This window comes from Podarcis vaucheri (assembly GCF_965113315.1).
Source record: "Podarcis vaucheri genome assembly, chromosome: 5".
Classification (NCBI taxonomy): Eukaryota; Metazoa; Chordata; class Lepidosauria; order Squamata; family Lacertidae; genus Podarcis; species Podarcis vaucheri.
The window spans coordinates 98,972,357-98,996,611 of record NC_138763.1 but is presented as its reverse complement, the minus strand read 5'-3'; the positions used below and the strand labels follow the sequence as shown (position 1 = coordinate 98,996,611).

Below are 24,255 nucleotides of genomic sequence, written 5' to 3'. Positions count from 1 at the left end.
TAATTATAATAATAATAATAATAATAATAATAATAATAATAATAATAATAATTTATTTATACCCCGGGCTCAGGGCAGCTAACACCTTCAAGCCTCTTCCTTATCCTCTTTTAAAGTTAAAGAACAGAGATTTACCAGTTAGGCACATGGAGGGGGAACACTGTGTGTGTGTGTGTGTGTGTGTGTGTGAGAGAGAGAGAGAGAGAGAGAGAGAGAGAGAGAGAGAAACCATAGAGATTTATAAAACTATGAGTTCTGTTAGTAAAATTTACAGACGTTTCCCTCTCAAAACCGGCCAGTCAAGTGACAGGCAACAGGTTTATGCAAGAAATCAGAAAGTATTTCTTCGTGCAGTTAACACATGGAACTCATCATTCGTGGATGTCGTGATGCCCATTAACTTTGATTTTTAAAAAATTCAAAAGCACATCACAAATTCATGGAGAAGTCTATAGACACCTATCAGCTTTACACCTGAGTGTTACCTGAGTGTTACTCCTCGGAGACATCTGGCTAGTGAAGATGAGTGGCCAAATTCTGCACTGAACCAACCTTGCTCTGTTCACCCAGGATGCTGCTGGGCATCTGCACCAAGAACATTGGTCAGCCAGAAATAGATCCAGCATAAATTTTCCTATCCTTCTGGGATAGCTGGATGAGCGATTCAACAGGAGCCATGAAAAGTTGCATGAAGCTGCAATCTTATACCTACTTACCTCTGAGTAAACTTGCGCAGGTTGCAGTGTAGAACAAATTTTTGCATGGTGTGACACTTGATGATGGGCACTATGGAAGTAGATAATGACTGGATTCTTGGCTGAGTTCGGTCTAACAGGATATTTCTGAAGCAGAAGAGGGGGAAAGTATCTTCAATCTGCTTGATGGAAAGAGTTACTAAGAGCTTCTAGGCTATTGCAGAGCTGAACTAAAGTTGTGTTTACGCTACTCCTTCCTGTGTGCTTGTTGCACATCTTTAAACCTCAACGCTAGTAAACTTTGCTACTCCCTTTAGCCAACAGTGAAACAAATTCAAACTTATTTTATTTAAAATATTTCTAAACTGCCCTTCATCCAAGGATTTTAGGGCAGTGTGCAATAAACCTGAGGAAAACTTCAACTATACTTGATAAATAGTTATTGCAAGACCCCAGAAATGTCCTGTACACTCTTCTCACAACTGATCCTATAAAGGCTGTCCCCTGTAATGTCTTACCACTTAGGGAAGTGGGAAAGCAAAAAGCATGTAAGAGACCTAGGCTGAGCTGGCACCATCATTTTTGGGTCCTGTGGAGAGGGCAGGATTCCCCACAAGCCCACAGCGTTGAACGCAAGTGCCAATCACTGATGGTGCTCCTGGGATTGTGTATGGAAGTAACCTATAGCTCCATTGCTGAAGTTTCTATATATATCTTTCTGATGAAGGTAAACATCTTGACACCTCCTAGAGAAGAAGTCAACTTTGAAGTCTTGAAGTCTGGGCGTTACTACATCTTGTTGCTGGGTGGAGGAGGAATTGCTCTCACTTGGGATCGAGACATGGGCCTTACGGTTATTCTGAAAGAGAACTATAAAGTAAGTCCACTCTGGTTTATTTCGAAATAAGTGTGTGTGTGTTTATGCCAGCCACTCTGCGTTTTCTCACTGAGGTCCACAAGGTGGCATAAACAGTACAGAGCAATCAAATGTACAGCATTCCCAGAACAGAATGCTTCTGGGTATACATTTTCCCAATCAACTGACACCATTCGGACAGGAGAAAGGAAGAGAGAGATGGAGGCAGGGCAAGGCACCATCAGGAACTGATGGAGGAAAACTCTTGCGGCATCTGACAGAACACAGGATAGAGAGCATTATTCAGCCGAGCTCAGAGCTGACCCACTGAAATTAATGGACCCAGGGGCATCTTACCCATAGAGGCTAGTGGCGCAGGGCGGCAAGTTCTGGAGGGCACCAGGGAAGAGGTGGAGGCTGGACGTGGCACCTCCCAGCATCAGCTCGCTGCCCTCGCCTGCCTCCGCCATGCAGTGCTGCGTCCAGAGCCTCCATTTGCTGTGGCCACTGTGGCATGAAGCCCTCCCTAAAAAAAGGGTCGACAACTCTGGCAGCTTTGCACCACAGCGCCAAATATGCTTAAGACATCCCTGAATGGACCTAACTTAATCATGTTCACTCATTTCAATGGATCTCCTCTCAGTAAAACCTAGTTGAATTGCATCCTTTCTTCATTGCATATGAGATCCAATGGGGTAGTTGCTATAGTGTTGGGTTTGATCTGGGGAGACGAAGAACTGGATTAAACCCTTTGGAGGACCCTGGGCAGTCAAAATATGCGGGGTGGGTGGGTGGGATCGCAGATTATCTCCTAGAGAGCCAGTAATTATTCTCTTGAATAGGAATCAAATAAACACAAAGTATTTTATAATTACTTTATTATGAAATAGTAAGTAAACTAATTAGGAATCTAATTTAACAATCTATGGTCCTTTGAATGGTGGTGATGGAGTGTTACTGTTTTTGTTTGTTATTATGATACTCATTTTATGTTTTTATATTCTAAACTCCCTTGTGATCCTTGGATGAAGGACGGTATAGACATTTAGTAAATAACAACAACAACAACAACAATATCAGAGTGCAAAAATCATTTTAATTAAACAAATGTATGTTATTGTTATTTGTTTATTTTCAAGGATAAAGTATGTGGTCTGTGTGGCAATTTTGATGGTATCCAAAACAATGACTTGACCAGCAGCAAAAACCAGCTTGAAGTGGATCCAAGTGACTTTGGGAATTCCTGGAAAGTTAATTCACAGTGTGCTGATGTCACAAAGGTATTGCTGGTGTGAACAGAATGGGAAGGGGGCAGAATCACTTGTCCACACTTCCACTTTTTAAATCTCCAGATAGATAGGTCTAGTGAATGGTCTGGATGTGCTTAATGTTCTAGGATTTGTGTGTGGCCCTGATCCTTGCCTCATGGGTATGACTTGGAGAATTGTCTAAGCCTCCCTAACACCTTTCAACAAAGAATCCAATCAAAGAATAATAAATAATTCTGAAGACTAAATAAAGTACATGTTGACAGTTGTGATGCGTTTGCCTTGAAGTTTGCATCAACCATGATTTTATTGTTGAAGCTAAAGTAGTTATGATCGCGAGTCTGGTAAAAATAATAATTAATAATTAATAATTAATAATTAATAATTAATAATTAATAATTAATAATTAATAATTAATAATTAATAATTAATAATTAATAATTAATAATTAATAATTAATAATTACTTTTTATTTACATCCCGCCCTCGCCAGCCAAAGCTGGGATCAGAGCGGCTAACATAATACAAGTAAGACAATTAATAAAAACAAGTGATCAATAAATTAAGATACATCCCACAATTAATTCAAACATGAAGTCTTCTAAGGCTTCAGTATGAAATTAAAAACTGATAGTGTATGGCCAGATGCTGAGAAGCTGGCTTTTCATGGTTTCCAGTTTGTTATCTATATTTGGAGGTCCCTATGGCGCTGTGGTGTAAACCACTGAGCCTTGGGCTTACTGATCGGAAGGTTGGCGGTTCAAATCCCCATGATGGAGTGAGTTCCTGTTGCTTGGTCCCAGCTCCTGCCAACCTAGCAGTTTGAAAGCACGTCAGTGCAAGTAGATAAATAGGTACCGCTCTGGTGGGAAGGTAAACGGCGTTTCCGTGTGCTGCTCTGTTTTCGCCAGAACAACTTAATCATGCTGGCCACATGACCCAGAAAAACTGTCTGCAGACAAACGTCAGCTCCCTTGGCCAGTAAAGCGAGATGAGTGCCACAACCCCAGAGTCGTTTGTGACTGGACTTAACTGTCAGGGGTCCTTTACCTTTTTATTTATAGCTGATTCTGCTATCACGGGTTTCAAATGTGCTTCTTAACTTACCCATTTCCCTTTTTGCATGTACACTTGTTAAGATTGTGAATATGGAACAGGGTGCAAGAACTGCACAGCTACTTCCAGGTGCCCAACCATAAACTGCTCAGCTTGCCATTTTCATAAAGAAATGAAATATTGAATATTAAGATCTGTCCCTGTCTGTTTATTGGGATCCAGTAGTGACTTCCTAGATTGGATAATCACTGTTGTTGCTACATATAGGCTAAATAAATAAGCAGATGAATGTTAAGTAGCCACATATGGAATAGTAATAACAACATGTCAATATCGCTTCCCTTTGTTAAGCTTTCTCAGGGACAGAGCTTGGCATCTTCATTGTGCAATGGCAATGTGGTGAAGCAAGTGATGGTGGAAACGTCTTGCAACGTCCTGAACAGCAATACCTTCAAAGAGTGTAAAAAATTGGTAAGAAGCTTCTTATCCAGTTCTCATTCTCTCTTTTGCCGGCTTCATTACCCGGACAAATATTTAGCAGCAGCAGCAGCATCATTCCCCCCAGCTGTCAACTTACAGATTTGAAAATAAGGGACCAGCAGCCTCAAAAATAAGGGATCAGCAGCCAAAATAAGGGATTTTCTGGGCACAGATGTGTTCAACTTCTGAGCCCCTCCGAGCCAAAGGCAGAAAGCCCAGCCAGCAGCCAAACGAAGACTCAAGCGGTGGTTCCCACAGCGCAGCAACCCGGCAAAGGGGATGCAGCAAGGAAAACCACCGTCACCTCTCCGCTGGGAAGCGCTGAGCAAAGGCGAGTCCCCAGGCAACGCGGCTGATTTGATCGGCACAAGGCATGCAAGCTCCACCCCCCAGTCGTTCTTAGACTTCTTATTGGGTGAGCAATGCAGCCAAGCAACACAGTTGGAGCCTCCCTCCTCCCTGGCCGGCAGGGAGGGAGGGAGAGGAGCTGCTTCCTCTGAAACGTGGGGAATTTAAGGGACATCATCAATAAGGGACAGCAACGGGACACGGCGCTGGGATAAGGGACTTTCCCGCCAATTAAGGGACAGTTGACAACTATGCCCCCCCCAATAACCCTTCATCCTATTTGCTGTGGGATCTAAGGGCTAAACTAGACATGGTGCCCATGACAACATTGTATGCTTAGTCGTGTTCTGCTGCATTCGCAGATCATGAGGATGTGGTTTTTTGTGTGTGGATGTAGGAGAGGAGAGTTGAATTCTCCTTTCTTCCCTCCATTGTCCAAGGCACTTTGCTCCCAGTCTAGTTCAATTCCCATTATCAGACTCAGGAACACCCAGAAAATGGAGTTTGGACAAATCATCATAGAAAGTAAGGTGGAGGCCACTCAGTTTACTTTGTTTGCTTTGTTTTAATTTTGAGATGATTAAAGCTGCCTTGAACTTATGGAAAGGTAAGTTTCCAATATTTTATGAAGAAATAGAAGAAACATGTTGTTGCAAAGAACAAGCAAATAAGAATAATTCCTCAATACAAGAAAGAAACGAGTTGCTGCCGAGGGTTATCGGATAATCAGTGTTGACCATCATTTTTGATACCAAATAAGGGCCTGTATATGGGACGCGGGTGGCGCTGTGGGTTAAACCACAGAGCCTAGGACTTGCTGATCAGAAGGTCGGCAGTTTGAATCCCTGCAATGGGGTGAGCTCCCGTTGCTTGGCCCCTGCTCCTGCCAACCTACCAGTTCGAAAGCACAAAGTGCAAGTAGATAAATAGGTACCGCTCCGGCGGGAAGGTAAACAGTGTTTCCATGTGCTGCTCTGGTTCGCCACATGACTGTATGCCAGCTCCCTCGGCCAATAAAGCGAGATGAGTGCCGCAACCCCAGAGTCCGTCACGACTGGACCTAATGGTCAGGGGCCCCTTTACCCCTTTACCTATATGGTTGAGTTTGGCCATCTTGATAACAGGGAATGGCTATTCAGACTCCCACCTAACACAGAGAGAGACAGAAGCTCTTGCTTGTAAGAAAGTAAGAGGTATCCTGTCAGGCAAGCAACGATACAGGTTTGGAAGTCATGCTTTGGGAATTCAACAGCAGGGCAAGAAGTGACAAAGACGTCCCAACAAGTTTTCCTGCCCCTCCTGCCATCTTGGCACCCCTACTCACTCAACTCTCCCTCTGCTTATGGGAATGCTGAGATTGCCAGTGTGCACCCATCAGGCGGGGTGGGACTGCTGCCACCTGAGAAGGTGGCACCTGGTTCTACGCAAACAAAGGTTGCACCCTTCTGTACAGACACCCCACCCAGCTGATAAAAGCCCTTCACAGCCCCTACGGAAGCCCTCCACTCCGCAAGGAAGCTTAACAGGGAAAGACCACATACCAGCTCTGGCTTCCAAAGTGGCTGAAGTTTTGAGGGTTTTGTGAAACAAGCAACATAAAAAGAAAAAGAGGTCCTTCCCTCAGTATAAGGGGAAGGATATACTGTGTGTGTGTGTGTGTGTGTGTGTGTGTGTGTGTGTGTGTATATATTATATATATAGCAGTGGGTTTGGGGCGGGGAAAGGACACATCTTCTCTTCCCCACTCTATAGAAACCTCCTCTCCCTTCTATGTTGCAATAAAGCACTCAGGTTTGGAGCTTGCAACCATCTTTGAGCTCTAGTCCTTTACTGTCCTTTTCCTTCCTGCGCCTGTCGCTCTCCTCAAGAAAGCTCCCTCCCATTTTGGGAGTCTTGATCAGTTCTACAAGCTTCCTGTTTCAAGACAATTGAAGCTCTGGACCAGAACCCTTTATAGCTCTATCCTTTCATTATTAACATGACTTAAATCCTATTACACAGACAAGTTTAGAGTCTGAATTGGAGAGAATCTCTCTCTCTCTCTCTCTCTCTCTGTGTGTGTGTGTGTGAGAGAGAGAGAGAGAGAGAATAATCCCAGGTTACTCAATACAATGGAAAGCTACTAGCACATGTAACCCATATGACTTTCCTTGTAGGTGGACCCTGAGCCATATGTGGATATCTGCCTGTATGACACCTGTGCTTGTGAATCCATTGGGGATTGCACTTGCTTCTGTGACGTCCTGGCTGCCTACGCCCATGCCTGTGCGCAGAAAGGGGTTGTGGTTCACTGGAGGTCTCCTACTCTATGCCGTAAGTGCTGGAGAGTTGTAGGGGGGTGGGGAATGGATAATCACGGCATGAGCGATGTGCACATTAAAAGCACTATCATACTATGCTAACTGTCATGGGATAAAGAATCATGGGAACTGGAGTTTGTTAGGGGTGCAGGCAGGGTGCTCTGTGGCAAACACACCACATTTCCCAGGATTCCTTGGGGGAAGCCAGGACCGTTAAACTGTGCAGTGTGGATGTGACCTCAATATGCGGTGCTTGCATTGGCATAGGAGAGAGTAGGTCGGTTTCATTTAATCCAAGTCTCTGTTTGTTGCTGTTAATGGGAAATCTATCAAAAAACAAAACCAAGAAATGGCCACCCGTGTTCTACAGAATTGAGGAAACTGCGGTGTTTTGGTTTGTGCTGAGATCTCATACGTATATCAGAGTGGCAAAGCACACCTAAGGCATGACTATGGATGGAACTCACTGGAATTTTTGCATTCAGCTAGTTACTAGTATGTGTAAAAAGAAAGTGAAAGCATGAAAGACAGCCTTTTGTCCACTTTCTGTTGTTTTTTAAAAGTACTGAATTTTTGTGGATTTTTTTTTGAATATCCTATATATATATAGTGAGGCTGAACCCTGACTATAGAAACAAACCAGATCAAGGCATAGAAACAAACCAGATCAAGGTCGCTGAGTCCACCCCTAGATGGAATCTATAGTAGTGTGAAGTGAAGTTTCCAGTTTGAATCTCACTTCTTCCATGAACTCATAACCTCCATCTGCAATATGGTCATAACCGGTGCTGACACATTGCAGGCTTGTTATAAACGGGATCGTGCAAAGTATACTGAATACTCAGAAGCACTATAAGATGTGAAGTCTCGTTGTTACTTCATGGCACAGGCATCCAGCTCTTGTTGTTTTTTCTTCATATTTGGTAGCACAAAGTTGTGAAGACATGAACAAGGAAGGAGGAGGAGGATACCTGTGTGAATGGCGATACAACAGCTGTGGCCCTGCCTGTCCAAAGACATGCCAGCACTTGGATCCAGTGGTCTGCCCTGTGAAGTGTGTCGAAGGATGTCATGTTCATTGTCCAACAGGCAAGCATGGTCCTTTTGGTGTGGACGTACTAGCTTAGCTTCTGCGATCAAAAGTGAAAATAAATTTTGTTATCAATTTCTGGTAGGGAAAGGTGGGGATTGGTTTGGAGATTCTTTGGGATTGCCCCTCTCATCGGCAGGAGGAGTCACACAGATGATCTTGACTTCCATCCTTACTGTCCAGAGCAGGGGTGCCAACTGGAATAAAATATTGAGGGTGGGGCAGGTAAGCCCCACCTCACATAATCAATCACAAAACGCTACACACACACACACACACACACACACACACACACTCACCATGTGAATGGCAATGCATGTAAACTGGGGGGGGGGCCTCAAATATTTTATTGGGGGAGGCAAAGGGACCTTGCCCCCTAGGAGTTGGCTCCTATGGTCCCCAGAGCAGGTAGAGATGGGATTGGCTGAGTTGTTCAACTGGACCACCTGTGGGTAACTCAATTCCTTCAGAAAGCAGATGTCACATCCCCTCCTTATCATTGGTGCTTGGGAAGTGGAAGTGTAGATGGTTGCTTACTGTTTCTTTTGAAAGCCCAACTTCTAATATTGTTGTGTGGTGTAGTGGTTAAGAGCAGTAGTCTCGTAATCTGGTGAACTGGGTTTGCTTCCCTGCTCCTCCACATGCAGCTGCTGGGTGACCTTGGGCTAGTCACACTTCTTTGAAGTCTCTCAGCCCCACTCACCTCACAGATTGTTTGTTGTGGGGGAGGAAGGGAAAGGAGAATGTTAGCCGCTTTGAGACTCCTTCGGGATAAAGCGGGATATCAAATCCAAACTCCTCCTCCTCTTCTTCTTCTTCTTCTTCTTCTTCTTCTTCTTCTTCTTCTGAAACAGGGAAAATACTTGATGAGCTGTCAGAGTCTTGTGTTGATCTTGAAGAATGCCCGGTGTGTGAATTAGACAATCTCCGGATTCCCCACGGGAAGAGGATCGTGTTGAACACTGAAGATGCGGAGCTCTGCCGATCCTGGTAAAACAGATGTGTTTTTCTGAGCACGGGGAGCATGAATGTATGCATGCGAATAACCCAGAGCAGTGAATTTCAGTCTTGATTTTGCATGAAGGCACAAGTATTTAGTCAAGACTCCGGAAAAGTTTTCTGTTGTGGAGGAAGGGCACCCTGCAAGTAAAAACCAGGTTCTGGTTGCAGAATCATTCCTTATATAGCATTTACGTTACATATCTGAGGGTTGATTTGATGCCTAAAGCCCCCTTTCTGAATGATGATTGCCCTTTGAATTCAGAGAGGAAATGCAGGCCTTGGTTATCAGCGCTGTAAAATCGGATCATTTTAAACACTATATCGTTTGAGAGAAATTGCTCGCCTAGAATCCTATACCACAGTTTTCCTGCTAATGATTTAACGTGCATGGCAACACACTGCGACTTCTTCCTCCACGCAGTTTTGCAATGTTATGTACATTTGCCTCACCAGGGATACATCACTGCACGTAGCTGTCACCTAATTTAGATGCCTACGCCACCTGTACAAACAATAGGAAAGCATTTTTATAGCAAATATCCAAAGAAAATTGGAAGCTTGTAGAATGTCATCCACCAAATATTTACACCAGGATTAAAACAATAAATTGCAAATCAGTGTACTCATTCCAATAATTCTTAGCCACAACAGCATTACGTCATCTCCAATGATGTCAGTGGATTATGCGCTGCTATTGTTTCAGAACTTCCAAAGCCTCAGCTCAGTCCTTGTCACACCCAGGATGAGGCAAGACAAAGGCAAAAGCATCACATTCCAGTGGGTGCCCTCAGGGGTTGGGGTGTAGGGACCCAGCCGGTTAAAGCCTCTTACCAAAACACTACCAACTAGGACATGGGTGCAGAGCAGCCCAATATAGGAACTAAGATCATGAATGGAGAATCAGTCTAGGTTTGACGTGATACAGAGGCAAGGTCAGGCAGTAGTGTGAGGTCAGCATCCCAGGAAATTCAGGCAAGGTGCAGCACAGCTAGGGAACTAGAATCAGGAGCAAGAGATCTCTGATGCTTCCAGCAACTGGAAGCCTCAAGAGGGAGACTTTATATGCTGCAGCATCCCTGACCACACCGTAAAGCCATTTCCGACTATGGGGAGGAGAGGGGGTTGCGGTCTAGCCCCTCCTCCCCAAGCGCGGGGGCTAACCTTGGCCCCCGCGAGAGTTGGGGGAATCCCTGGGCATGCTCGCGACCCCGCCCGCCTATCGGCGGGCCGGGGGGAGGCGTGGCTTAAGGTATTTTAAGCCGGGCACGCCCAGGGTCCGCCCTCTTCACTCCCGACCAGCTGAGAGGTTTTCCCATCCCACCCACCCTTAGACGTTTAGGTAGCCGTAGGTAGTCATGACCTTGCTATGGACTTCGGTTGGTCGCCGCAAGGGGCCTGGTAGGAATTTTTCCAAGTTGGCGATCTTCCGCCATTTGGTTTTTTCGCCTACCTCGTAGCAAACCGTCACAACTTTCCCTGTATTGGCGGTTAGGCATTGGCTGGGGTTCAATTGTTATGCAAATGGATGGGGGGGAAGGAACGCCATCACCTTCCCCCAGGAAATGGGGTAGTCCAGTACAGGACTCCGAGGGGCGTTGTCTTGTCCGAAACCTACCTAGGTAAGGGCCCCCGGCACGCCCCAAGCGGTGACACCCGTGGGATCCTAGTTGGCGTACTCCAACGGGGGCCTCCCACGGTTAGTGTTAACCCTTCCCGGACATCATGCCGGGTAGCGGATAGGAGCCAATGCCTAGGGCCAATACCTTCAATTCTCTAATCAATAAAGTTGTGGCCATTTCATGCCCATTAAACTTAAACATTGTGTCCTGTGTCTTTCTTTCTGGGGGAGGGGTTTTGACACGCAACCACATCTCCTGGTAGAAAAAGTGTTTCAGGGACGCTTAATTCTCTTGATTGTATTGTATTGCATTGTCCTGGTTGCATCAGAATTAAGAAGATGCATTCCCATCCCCCTTCATATCAGTATTGTGCTTATATTTTGGTGGAACAATGGAGCAGCTGAAACAAAACATGGTACTTAAGCATTAAGATTACATTAAACAACCATGCAAAATTCTTTAATGTTACCTTGGCTAGGTTCTAGAATTGTAGACTCATGGAATTGTAGAATCGGAAGGGGTACTGTGGGTCATCTAGTCCAGCCCCCTGAAATTCAAGAAGGTACACGTGGCATATTGTTCCAGCAAGACAGAAACCGTCCTTCTTAATGTAGTCTGCTCACTCTTCTTGTCCTCGCTCTTCTGACACTGTTTCAAGATCTGCTTTTTTAACAACTGGAAGAAACAAACTCTTTGAAGATGTCGAGAACAAGGGGGAAAACATGCTTGAGATATATTGAAATGTTGGTGGGTATGAATGTTTTCATAACCAGTTCTGTAGTTTGATGGCCCTAGTATGTAAGTGGGAGAGTCATGACCAGAAGAGTGAGAATGAAGGCCACTTCCAGTTAAGGCCACACTGCAGTAGGGATTTGTGACAACCCAATACACTTGACTTTTATTCAACTCACATATTGTAATTCTGTTGGTGCAGACAATTATTTTAAATCTTTCCTATGCATATGTTACTAATTCTAGCACAATGACGGTCTGAAGGTGGAGAAAGGAATCAACTCATTTCCAGTTTACAGTGTCTTCTCTGCCTGGTTGTTTTGAGGCAATCCTTAGTTGCAAAAGTTTTGTGGAGAAATACTGCTATTGTTTCTAATGGTTTATCTTGTTGATTCCACCACCCCCCCCCCAGCCATTGTGAAGGACGAAACTTGACATGCCATAGGTGTGATCCAAAGGAGACAGATGAAATTCTAATGACCACAACTATTGCTCCCGAAGATCAGATAACCTATGAATACTCTTGCAGTAAAATGATGGACCTTGCTTTCTTAGTTGATGGCTCCAATAAGCTTTCTGAGAGTGATTTTGAACAGCTGAAAGCTTTCATAATTGGCATGATGGAAAAACTACACATCTCCCAGAAAAGAATTCGCCTGGCGATCCTAGAATACCGAACTGGCTCACACATTTACCTTGGCCTCAAAGATATTAAAAAGCCATCTCAGATGAGGAGGATTGTCCAGAATATAAAATACACTGGTGGAGATGTTGCCTCTGCAACTGAAGTACTTAAGTATGTGGTATTCCATGTGTTTGGGAAAGCTCCACGAACAAACGCTGCCAGAATCGCTGTCTTACTTACAGCTAGCAAGGATCCGAAGAAAATTCAAACGATCTTCCCACTTTTGAAAAAGAAGAAAATCACCGTAATACCAGTCGGACTTGGGCCTCACATCAGCATTGACCAAATTCAATTAATTGAAAGGCAGTCACCTGAGAATAAAGCCTTCATAATGAACAGTGTGCTTGAACTAAGGGAACGTAGGGATGAAATAATTGATTACTTCTGTGGCCTTGTGCCTGAAGTAAGTGCCATGTTGTTTACCACACAGCCCCCTATTGCAACCATCCCCAGTGTCACCGCAGTCCCTGGACTCGGCTGGGAGTTAACCAGAGCAGCCCCAACAACATTTTTAGTTTCTGTTCATAAGGCCATTGACATTGTATTTTTACTTGAGGGGTCTGACAAAGTTGGCGAGGAGAACTTCAATTTGGTTAAAGAGTTCATCGCCCGCACAATCAGAAAAATGGATATCGGAGAAGAAACCATTCATATCACTATCATTCAGTACTCGTTCACAATCACGGTGGAATATTCCTTCAGGGACAGACAGTCAAAAACCGACCTGATTAAGAAGGTGAGGGAGATCAAGTTCCGTGGAGGGAATGCCACCAACACCGGAAAGGCTCTCAACTTTGTCTCTGAACAAACTATATCCACAAGCAGAAGGGGAAGAAGGCAAGCTCCACACTTGGTTTACATGGTGACTGCGAATCCTGCCACAGATACCATCACTCGCCCACCCACTGATGTCAACCTCATTCCCATTGGTATAAGCCCTAACGCCAACATCCAGGAACTCAGAGAGTTAAGTCAGGCTCCCATCATCTTAGAGGATTATGACAGACTCATCCAAGAAGGACCTGACTTGGTATTAAAAACATGCTGCTCAAGGGAAGGTAATGCCTGTTTTCTTAACTTGGGGTTTTGTTTTGAATCATGAGAGCACCCTCTTTAAAATTTAACTCATTTTTCCCCTGCTAAACTTTGGAGCCAATAGACTGCATCTTCTCTAATACATTTGAGCAGGCCATGGAGAATTCAGAGTGGTAGGATAGCACAGATACTGCCATACCATTCCCACCCTACCCCCTTGAGCTGTTGCTTCTGGCTGGTTTTTGTAAAGATTCATCTCTCCATTGTCTTCATCTGCAGACCCGAAGGAGAGCTCGTGTGAGTGGTTTGGTGCAGGGATCCCAAAGAAGGGGGTCAAAAATGCCTGAATGGCCAGTTCTAGTGCTTACCTGTGTGAGCATGGCTACAAATGAGATAGATACATCCAAGCAGTTGGCATGACTTGTCCGTGAGGTGCTAATACGTTCAGCATTACTTATATGCACAGGAAGCTATGTAAGTTGGCATCAATAGCCCTATTAACTCACCCCTGGTTAGAGGCCCCTTCCCAGTCTACTTCCATCACTTAGATCAGGCATAGGCAACCTCGGCCCTCCAGATGTTTTGGGACTACAATTCCCATCATCCCTGACCACTGGTCCGGTTAGCTAGGGATCATGGGAGTTGTTGTACCAAAACATTGAAGGGCCAAGGTTGCCTATGCCTGACTTAGATAAAGGTGGAAGCTGACAGGCAGCCAGTGTGAGAAGCCTCCCTTCTCCTGACCAGCTGAACCAAAACTAAGGCTTCAAAGGCTCAAAACAGGTGAGCTCATTCTTGCACCAAATGACAATTAGTCCCAGGGTTATCTTGACTGCCAAGACGGCATTTGCAGTTCTTCTGGAACATTTTCACTGTTTGGTTCTATACTCTCCCTGCAATTTTCCTACATGGGAAATGGGTTGTATTTTTTATTGACATGAGGTGACAGCAGGGCCCAAAATCTGAGCATGGTGTGGATGCTAGAGCTATTCTGCAGTTCTGTGTTTCTGTGAGAGTCATGCAGGGATTCTGTACTAGACGAGTTGACAGGGAATGTATTCCCTCAATATTCCCTCAATAATGTTTTGAACCTCTTGTGTTCTCTCTGTGAAATCATGCAGTTGCTTTCTATCAACAGTTACTTTGTATAATTTTTAAAAAAGAATTACAAGCTTTTTCTTTTTTAAAAAATCTTTAGAAACCTGCAGCAAACCAATGGATGTCATATTTCTTCTGGATGGGAGCTCAAAAGTTAGCAAATCAGAATTTGAGGAAATGAAACAATTTGTGAAAGCGTTTATTGAGCACAGCAATGTTGGTGAGTACCATATATTTTACTCAATCGTTTTAGAAGTTTGGGGTCTATTTTCATTGTATGCATGAGGAGACTACTGAAGTGGTGAACCAGGAACACTTTCTGCAAAGAATCTTGATTTGTCATAGACCTAAGCAGGTATGTGTGTTTAAAAAACAAACAATTGAAATTCTGCAGCAAATGTAGCCAAAGTGCCAGAATTTCCCCACCCCTGATATGGAGGAACCAAAATTCACCCCTGGGAGCTGAGGTCCCCTGCTTTGCCCCAGGAAACAGCACAACCCTATAAACAGTTGAAGGCAAAGTGTAAATGAATTTTTAACATAATTTTAAAATAAGCACTGCAAACAGTAATAATTTTATTTGTCCCTCTGAGAAATTTGATTATCCTGAAAGAAATTTCAAAAGCAGAAATAGCCAGTGAAGTACTGGGGTGCATTCGCAATTTCATTATTGTTAAGCTGGAGACTGGGAAATCGAAAATAAATTTTGTTCTACAAGTGATGCTGTATGATATTAATTAGTATGAAATCATCTTCTTGAAATCTGAGATTCTGGGGCATTTGTCTCCCCTGCAAATGGTGATAAAATGTTGGGTTGAAAATACATTATTACCGTTTATTGCTACAGATGGATTTTTAAAGTATTGTTACAGAAAACAATTATCCAAGTCACAGATAAATTCTTGAGGCTGGTCACAAATGTTAAAACACAATAAAAAAGGGAAGCATTTAAACTACCTGTGACATTCTTGGTTATTTTTACACCTAGCACACAAACAATTTAATGTTAATTGGAATTCAAATATTTTTTGGTGAAATATTATGTGAAGAAGCTTACAAATGATTACCCATTAACAGAATTTTTTACCAGAAATCCCACATATTAGAACTAAATCATGTTCAGAGATGAACAAATCATGGATAAAATCTAAGCCATGTGCAGAAAAAAGAAGAGATATATATCAAAGTGTGGTTCAGTCTACATAGATTTCCCCACATATCAACCACCCTAGAAAAGTTTTATATTGAAGGATGGGATGTACATTTAGGGTGGTATTGATACCTTTACACCCATGGAAGGAGTCTGATCCATTCAAGGCATCCAATAGCAAAGGAGGTAGGAAGGCAAATTTTGTCGATTCTCCCCCTTCAACCTCAACCCCAGTGCCGTCTTCCGCACTGCTCAGGAGGTTCCCCAAGTTATTTTGAGATGATTATCAGGGACATTTAGACAGGTGCGATGAGAGGGCTGGATTCTGGGTTAAAAACCCATTTGCTCCTTTTTCATTATTGGATGTCTCGGCTGGATGAAAAGTTCTTCCATGAGCACAAAAGCACCAGTTGGATTCCACCCTCGTAAAATAAATAATTAGAATGGTTTTACTTAGTAATAATGATATAATAATAATTTATTATTTGTACCCCGCCCATCTGGATGGGTTTTCCCAGCCACTCTGGGCGGCTTCCAAAAAAGATTAAAAATACATTAAAATGTCACACATTAAAAACTTCCCTGAACAGGGCTGCCTTCAGATGTCAGGTAGTTGTTTATCTCTTTGATATCTGATGGGAGGGAGTTCCACAGGGCAGGCGCCACTACCGAGAAGGCCCTCTGCCTGGTTCCCTGTAGCTTTGCTTCTCGCAGTGAGGGAACCGCCAGAAGGCCCTTGGCGCTGGACCTCAGCATCCAGGCAGAGCGATTTGGGTTGACACGCTCCTTCAGGTATACTGGGCCGAGGCCTCTGATTATGGCAATCATCACAGCAAGCTGCACCAGATTTTCTGCTCGTTTGGCACATGCCAAACTCAAGGCAGATGTTGGGCTAGCTCAGACACCTGAATCCACCCAACCAGACGCAGCATCTCTTCTTGCACAAAGAAGAAGAGGAGTTTGGATTTGATATCCCACTTTATCACTACCCGAAGGAGTCTCAAAGCAGCTAACAATCTCCTTTCCCTTCCTCCCCCACAACAAACACTCTGTGAGGTGAGTGAGGCTGAGAGACTTAAGAGAAGTGTGACTAGCCCAAAGTCACCCAGCAGCTGCATGTGGAGGAGTGGGGAATTGAACCCGGTTCACCAGATTACGAGTCTACCGCTCTTAGCCACTACACCACATATACAGCTTTCTACTATTTTTTTCTGACCTTGTTAAGGAGGACAGACACTTAGTGGCAAACCAACAAGTTCTTGCTTTCCTGCTAAGCAACTTCGAATTCCTGAGCTGTTTTCAAACCATGAGCTGTTTTCAAATCCAAGGTCTTCTAAAGCAAAGAGAAATGTACTATCCCACTTTATTGTAAAGACACATATCAGAAATATAAATTAATCGGCAACTTAGGTTTTAACATGCCCGTGTAATATCTATGCAAATAGAATTTTTCAACATAAATTGTTTGAATTTGGTCTGTTTGCATTAGATGTTGCTAAAACCATTCTGCTTTGATAAAAAAAATATGCAAACCAATATTTGACATATGGGGGAAATTAATATGTTTTAGTAAAAATGAACACTATGACTTCAAAGTAGAGGAGTGTAAATTAGGAAATTCTCAGACAGGGCTTAATCTGCCGCAACATGTAACAGCAACATGTTGGTAGCGTCGTGAGAGTGGTCTGTAGCGCTGCAGGGTGCAGATAGGAGTGCCATTTGTCCCCCCTGTAGAAAAACAAACACAAACCATCTGCAAAAATAAAAGTAGTTTGGCAAAGACAAAGCTTCTAGCCCCCTCTGTTCTCTCCTGTGCTAGTTCCTTGCATGCAGGGGAACTTTCAAAAATAACTTTCCCACTTGCATCCTTGCATTCATTCTTTCACCTTAGAACTATACTGCCTCATTTTATGTGTTGCCTGGGCCTGTCACTCAGGTATTTATTTTTCTGGCAGGGTAGATGCATTGACAACTTCAGCCAATATAAGGTGTAAAGGGCAAACTGGTTACCAAAATAACTTTCTTCTGAATGGCAGATCTAAGTTAATCTGGGAACTAGGTGGCCGATTTGTTGTTTAGTCATTTAGTCGTATCTGACTCTTTGTGACCCCATGGACCGGAGCATGCCAGGCACTCCTGTCTTTCATTGCCTCCTGCAGTTTGGTCAAACTGTACCCTCCATCTTTCCCAACATTAAAGTCTTTCCAGGGAGTCTTCTCTTCTCATGAGGTGGCCAAAATATTGGAGCCTCAGCTTCACGATCTGTTCTTCCAGTGAGCACTCAGGGCTGATTTCCTTAAGGATGGATAGGTTTGATCTTCTTGCAGTCCATGGGACTCTCAAGAGTTTCCTCCAGCACCATAATTCAAAAGCATCCATTCTTTGGCGATCAGCCTTCTTTATAGTCCAGCTCTCACTTCCATACATCACTACTGGGAGACAGAAGAGGTGATCAGGCACTCCCATTTCTTTAAGAACTTGCCATAGTTTGCTGTGGTCGACACAGTCAAAGGCTTTTGCGTAATCAATAAAGCAGAAGTAGATGTCTTTTCTGGAACTCTCTAGCTTTCTCCATAATCCAGCGAGGTGGCCGATACCAATGAATATAGCATAGATCCAAGTGTCCTCTCATTTCTAGCTACCCAAACTATTTAAATGTCTCGTGGGTGCAAACCATTAAAAATCAGGCTTCATACGTTCTACCACTTTAACTTCTTGATGCCTTTTGCTTCAATAATTTTTATGTTGTCCCCACCCCCTTCTCCAGGTCGAACTACAACTCAGGTGGCAGTTCTTCAATATGGAAAAGCAAATACTTTGGAAATTTCATGGAATGTACCCCAAGAAAAAGCGAGCCTATTGTCTCTGGTGAGCTCAGTTCACCAAAGAGAGCAAGGCCCCAGCAAACTAGGTAAGTGATGGACCAGATTATTGTGAGGTGGCAGGGACTTTATACAGAGAGCGACTCTATGAAGTTTATTGGGTTGACCCCACCTACACTTGCTTTTTGAATTTAAAACATTTCACCCCCTGCTCTTCTATAGCACAAGGTGGCTTACAACATGGCTTAAACAACAACAACAATTCTAAGAATCACCTGTCAGCTGTCGGGAAATGTAGGACTTCAAAGTCTATGTATTGGTTTCCAGCTATACTGGCTGGATCTAAACTCTGGTGTAGCTTTAATGTGGCTTAGTTGAGTTCTCTCTCTCTCTCTCTCTCTCTCTCTCTCACACACACACACACACACACACATTTATCTGCACACTTGACAGCAAAGTGACAGGAAGCTATTTCCAGTTAGCATGTCTTTAACGAAAATGGGAATTGGGGATTCTGTGCGCCAGCTTAAGGGTTTTCATGACAGTCCTGGCATTCTTGGCACAGATGGAGACTATGCTTAAGGTCAGCTGACTTTCTGACCAAGTTGCATGGGCTTTCAGCAGGTGACAGGATGCTCCTGTAGGTCACCTGTGTACATAACTGCGTCACAACCAACGATGTGGTGAGGGCCTTGCCAACATTTCTGTCATGGCAATCGTCGGGGAATCACGAGTGGAAAAGGGACCCTTAATGAAATCCACAAGCTTCCATTTCCCCCAGTTTTAGCCAAATCGTTCCTTATCACCTTTGAAAAACAGTAAAGGTAATGAGGTCGGCCCCTTGTAAACGGAAGGCCCCAATGCAAGCCTTTAAAATGTCAAGCCTCATTTTGTGGCTTTCCTTAAATGGTCATAAAATGAATTGTGCGAGACCCAAACAGACTCCTGTGCACATCTGCTTGGAGTGGTGGCAGTTCGTTGGTTTTGCTTCCTGGCCGCAGCGCCTTGTGCCACATTTATTCCCACTCTGGAGAATCCCACAGTCTTCAGGAGCAGCAGGGGGTGTGGGGAGAGAACTGGCTACAGAAGGGGGGGGTCAGTCAAGCCCCAGTTCGTGTGTGCAACACCGTAGATGGCCTTGGATCCCACCCATAATGTTTTTGGACTGGAAAATATAGTCTGTCTGGCAGCAGCCTAACATCAGGGCCCCATAGGAGCAGGGGAGTATCCAGATTTTAGGATCCTTGGCCTACTTTGTGCTGTAGAGTTTATTGCTGCCGAAAAGTGAGAAATGAAACCTGACTTCCATAGTTCGCTGGAGGATTGGCCATGATTGCTTTCTCAGCCTGGAGAAATAATAATAATAATAATAAAACCAAACAGATGGTCAAGAATTTTCTGTCAGGGTTTTTTTTTCCTATGTGAGAGGAATGGCTTCGTTCGTTTAGGTAAGTTGCAGAAATGCACACATAGCAGTCTGGGGCGGTCAGCTGGGTTGCAGCGCGAGGATGCCTTCTGCAGGGCTGGGTCAATGGGACTGTCTAGCCTGGTACTGCCAGCTCTGGCTAGTGGTCATTTTGCAGAATTTTCGGTTGAGGTCTTTCTCAGCCCTGCTGCCTGGGCTTTGGGGCTGGAGATGCATATCAGCAATCACCAAGGGCTGGTAAAGATGCAAAACTAGGGTTATGAGACTGGAAATGACACGCAGAATCCCTCCAGCCCCTTGCTTTCATGTGGACTCCATCCCTTTTTACGCCTTCAGCATTATGTCTGATTGGCGTTAAGCTTGGTCCTTATTTTTATCTGTAAGATGCCTAAATACGCAAATAATTGTTAGTGGTATCGGTTTGTTGATTGCTTGAGAGCAATCAGGCAATATGCCTCCAAAGCGTGTTCTACGGCTTTCTTATTACTGATAAAACCTTTAGAATGCTGAGCGCCTGTATTCCGTGTCTTGCTCAGTCACTGGCAGAATCTGAGAGTGGGCGGTCCTTAAACCTTCCCCAGCAGAGTAGTTTTGAGGCAAGGAAGAAGGGCTACCCCTATGCTATCCATATAATCAGTTATCAGTAATCAATATATTCAACATATATTCATATATGCTTACACATAATCAAGGAATACAGTATTTTAAAATCCATTTGAATCAAAGGGAGATTGTGCCTTAGCAAACTGCAAACTGCTTGGAACAGCAAAGTTAGGAACCGACCTTTCCCCTACAAACATCCGTGTACCCTGGACAAGGGGAAGACGTGAATCAGAGATTCTGGTACAAAATCCCCTCAGATACAGGCTAAATTAATCCACAGAACAGGAAGAGCAAAACCACAAAATCTCCAAAACTCCCTGTCCTGTCATAACTAGGGGAAAGGTTAGACTAAGCGTCACTGGGAGCATCGGAAAGCAGAACTAGAACCCTGTGCTTGACCAGTGCTTGACCAGGAGCTGGTAGCGTGACAACAGCTTGCTGATTGGCTGATTCTCGCTGACAATATTGTGAATCCCTCATGGTTGTCTCATGATCTATGATTTGCTGTGATTTGCTCAGGTATAAAGACCTCTGGATTTCTGTCAATCGAGGTCCCAGTTCCTTTTGGAAGAGATTCCAAACTGGGTCCTTATTGCCTGGCAATGAACCTCAGCTTCTTATTCTCCATTGCTGAGTCTGCCTGATCCTTATTTTGCACCTAGCCTGTAACCACTTACTTTCACGTGCTTCAGTTTCTTGATGCCCAGTCTGTACCTCCCCTTTCTGCACGGAGGTTTTCTGCGCAAGGAGGGCTTGGGTAACGGGGGACCTCTCTCCTCCCCACTTTGCTCCGGCAAGGTGTCCTGGCACCGCCTTGCCTCCTCCGCCCCCTGCCTCTCCTCTTCACTAGAGGCGTGGCTTCCTTCCTCGGCTGAGGAAGTGCTGCTTCCCACGATCTTCGGGGGCTCTCTGTAATCCACCTGGCCTTTCCCCTCTCACCCCTGAGCCGATGGCAGTTCCCTGACAATAATAATAATAATAATAATAATAATAATAATAATAATAATAATAATAACAACAACAACAACAACAACAACAACAACAACAACAACAACAATAATAAAGCATACTTCTGCAGCGCCACTCTGAAACTGGCTCCTAGAAGTGAATTTTGGAGAATATTATCCCTGTATTTGATGAATGAGAAAACTCTGAGATGGCCTTTCCTGCTAGCAATAACAGTAGCTTATATATTCCTTCACCATCCTCAGCAGGGTAGCTTCATTTAGACATTGCAATATATAATTTGCTGTATATTCAGATTATTATTATTTTGTTAAAATGTGACCGTTATGTTAAATATGATGAATCACATTTAGTGCACTTCTGGCCACATCTACAACCATACAGATGGCTTCTCCCAAACTGTCTTGGAAACTGTAGCTTACTCTTTATAGAGTTGCAACTCCCAGCACGCCTAACAAGCTACAGTTTCCCAGGATTCTTTCGGAGAAGCAATGTGCTTTAGTTCTATGATGTGGATATGACCTCAGTTCTGCATCCATACTTCCAACTTCTCTCCAGTCATTTTGGCGCCTGAGGCAGAAAAATTGCAATTGTTATTTGGAGGGATGATATAATTAAAAAAGGATGCTTAAAATCTGCACCCAGAAGCACCTACCTAACTATGTAAATTGACCTTTGGAACAAAACTTTGCTGGATAACACAGATAATGAAAGTCCCAAATCCAGGACCGCCATCATTGCAAGAGAGTTGTGATGTTTTAACAGTGCAGTGCTTCAAGAAACTCAGAGAGCTGGAGAGAGACAACTGAAGGAAGAAAAAGGAGGATACACATTCTTCTGGAAAGGTCTGTCTGAACAGGAACGTTGAATACATGGAGTAGGCTTTGCTATCAAAAACGATCTTGTGAAGCTCTTGTCAGAAGTCCCTACCAGCGTTAATGAGTGACTTTCAACCCTTCAAATAAAACTTGCCCAAAACCAACAGACTACTATATAATAATAATAATAATAATAATAATAATAATAATAATAATAATAATAATATTTATACCCTGCCCATCTGGCTGAGTTTCCCCAGCCACTCTGGGCGGCTAGCAATCAAGTGTTAAAAACAGTACAGTGTTACATATTTAAAACTTCCCTGAACAGGGCTGCCTTAAGATGTCTTCTGAATGTCAGGTAGTTGTTTATTTCTTTGACATCTGATGGGAGGGCGTTCCACAGTGCTTATGCACCAACATTGGAAGACATTAAAGAATTTTTTTTATTCTCAGCTGGATGCCATTCTATCAGAGACGCCTGGGTGATTTTAATGCAAGAGTTGGGTGAGATTTCTGTGGCCTGGGACTATTGGGAAAGAAGGAATTGGCAACAATTACTTTTGACTATATTTGCAGTGCACAACCTTGTTATTACCAACACACTCCTTCAACAAAAAAATAAATCTTACAACACAATGGAGGCACCCTTGGTCAAGCCACTGGCACCTCTTAGACCATGTAATTTTAAGAGCTGAAGATTATCATGATGTGCTCCTTACCAGAGCTATGATGAGTGCCGACGACTGCTGGACAGACCACAGATTAATATGTTCCACAATGGCTATCAAGATTATACCTCAATGCAAGCTTCAGGGGAGGAAACCAAGACGCAAAATGAATACTCAAGCTCTTCAAGATCCTGTTAAGTGGGATTGCTTCCAAATGACTCTTAAGGACCATCTGCTTTCAGTTCCCTGATAACATCGAGGAACACTGGACCAAACTAAAGCATCTTTATTGCAGCCTGTGAACAAACTATTGGATACCAAACTAAGAAACACCACGACTGGTTTGATGAGAGTGATAGTGATATTGAACGCATTATTGACAAGAAAAGGAAGGCTTTTCAGATCTAGCAAAGAGATAAAAACTGTGCAACTAAGAAAAAAAAACCCTATGCCAACGCTGTAAGGATGAGGTTCAAAGAAGAACCAGAAAACTAAAGAACACCTGGTGGATAAAAAAAATCTCAAGAGATCCAGCACTTAGCTGTCACTCATGATGCACAAAGTTTCTTTAAAGCCACAAAGACCATCTATAGGCCAATAAATCATGGCATATGTTCCCTATGCTCAACAGACGGTACCACACTTCTAATAGATAAAGAAGCTATTGCATTGTGCTGGAAAGAACATTACCAGCATCTCCTTAACCGCAACTCCACCATAGCCTCTAAGGTTCTCTCACAAATTCCACAGAAACAAATTACAGATGAGCTTGCAGTATCTCCAAATCTGGGAGAGTTGTGTACAGCTATTAAATAAATGAAAAGCAACAAAGCCAGCAGATATGATGGGATACCCGCTGAAGTCTTCAAAGTGGGTGGAACTGAACTTACACAACAATTTCACAAGCTCATTGAAAAAATATGGGAGAGAGAGGAGATCCCAGCAGACTTTTGGGATGCTAAAATTATCAACCTTTTTTTTTTAAAAAAAGGTGATCAAGCGGATTGTGGAAACTATTGAGGCACCTCTTTATTAGTTGAGGTCGGCAAAACTCTTGGAAGGATCTTGGGAAACCATCTATATAACTATATCCAGAGCTACTCTTCCTGAATCCCAAAATGGTTTTCAACCTTCCAAGGGGGCAGTGGACATAATTTTCTCTCTGCTTGACAGCTTCAAGAAAAATGCAGAGAACAAAACCAACCCCTATATATGGCATTTATTGACCTGACTCAGGCCTTCAACACTGTAAATCGTAATGCCCTGTGGAATGTCCTTCTGAAAATTGGCTGCCCAGATAAATTTGTGAACATCCTTCGGCTCCTCCATGATAATATGACAGCAACTATCACAGATAACAATGGCTCTCAAAGTGAACCATTTACAGTGGAATCAGGTGTTAAACAGGGTTGCGTTATTGCCCCAACTCTATTTACTATTTTCATTGTCATGATCCTATACATTGTCAAAGGGAAACTTCTCACCAGGGTAGAAATCATGTATCGAAAGATGGAAAGCTCTTTAAACTGAATAGA

General features: G+C 43.6%; 1 protein-coding gene across 1 annotated transcript in view; it reads left to right on the top strand.

The window, feature by feature from the left end:
• VWF (von Willebrand factor) overlaps positions 1 to 24,255 on the top strand; it is a 155,897-nt gene that overhangs the window by 57,600 nt on the left and 74,042 nt on the right. Inside the window, exons 22-30 of the mRNA XM_082222998.1 lie at positions 1,423 to 1,572; positions 2,691 to 2,831; positions 4,227 to 4,346; positions 6,860 to 7,016; positions 7,931 to 8,092; positions 8,948 to 9,083; positions 11,859 to 13,189; positions 14,365 to 14,484; positions 18,182 to 18,325. Of these exons, the coding sequence (XP_082079124.1) occupies positions 1,423 to 1,572; positions 2,691 to 2,831; positions 4,227 to 4,346; positions 6,860 to 7,016; positions 7,931 to 8,092; positions 8,948 to 9,083; positions 11,859 to 13,189; positions 14,365 to 14,484; positions 18,182 to 18,325 (2,461 nt within the window). The remainder of the gene's footprint in view (positions 1 to 1,422; positions 1,573 to 2,690; positions 2,832 to 4,226; positions 4,347 to 6,859; positions 7,017 to 7,930; positions 8,093 to 8,947; positions 9,084 to 11,858; positions 13,190 to 14,364; positions 14,485 to 18,181; positions 18,326 to 24,255) is intronic.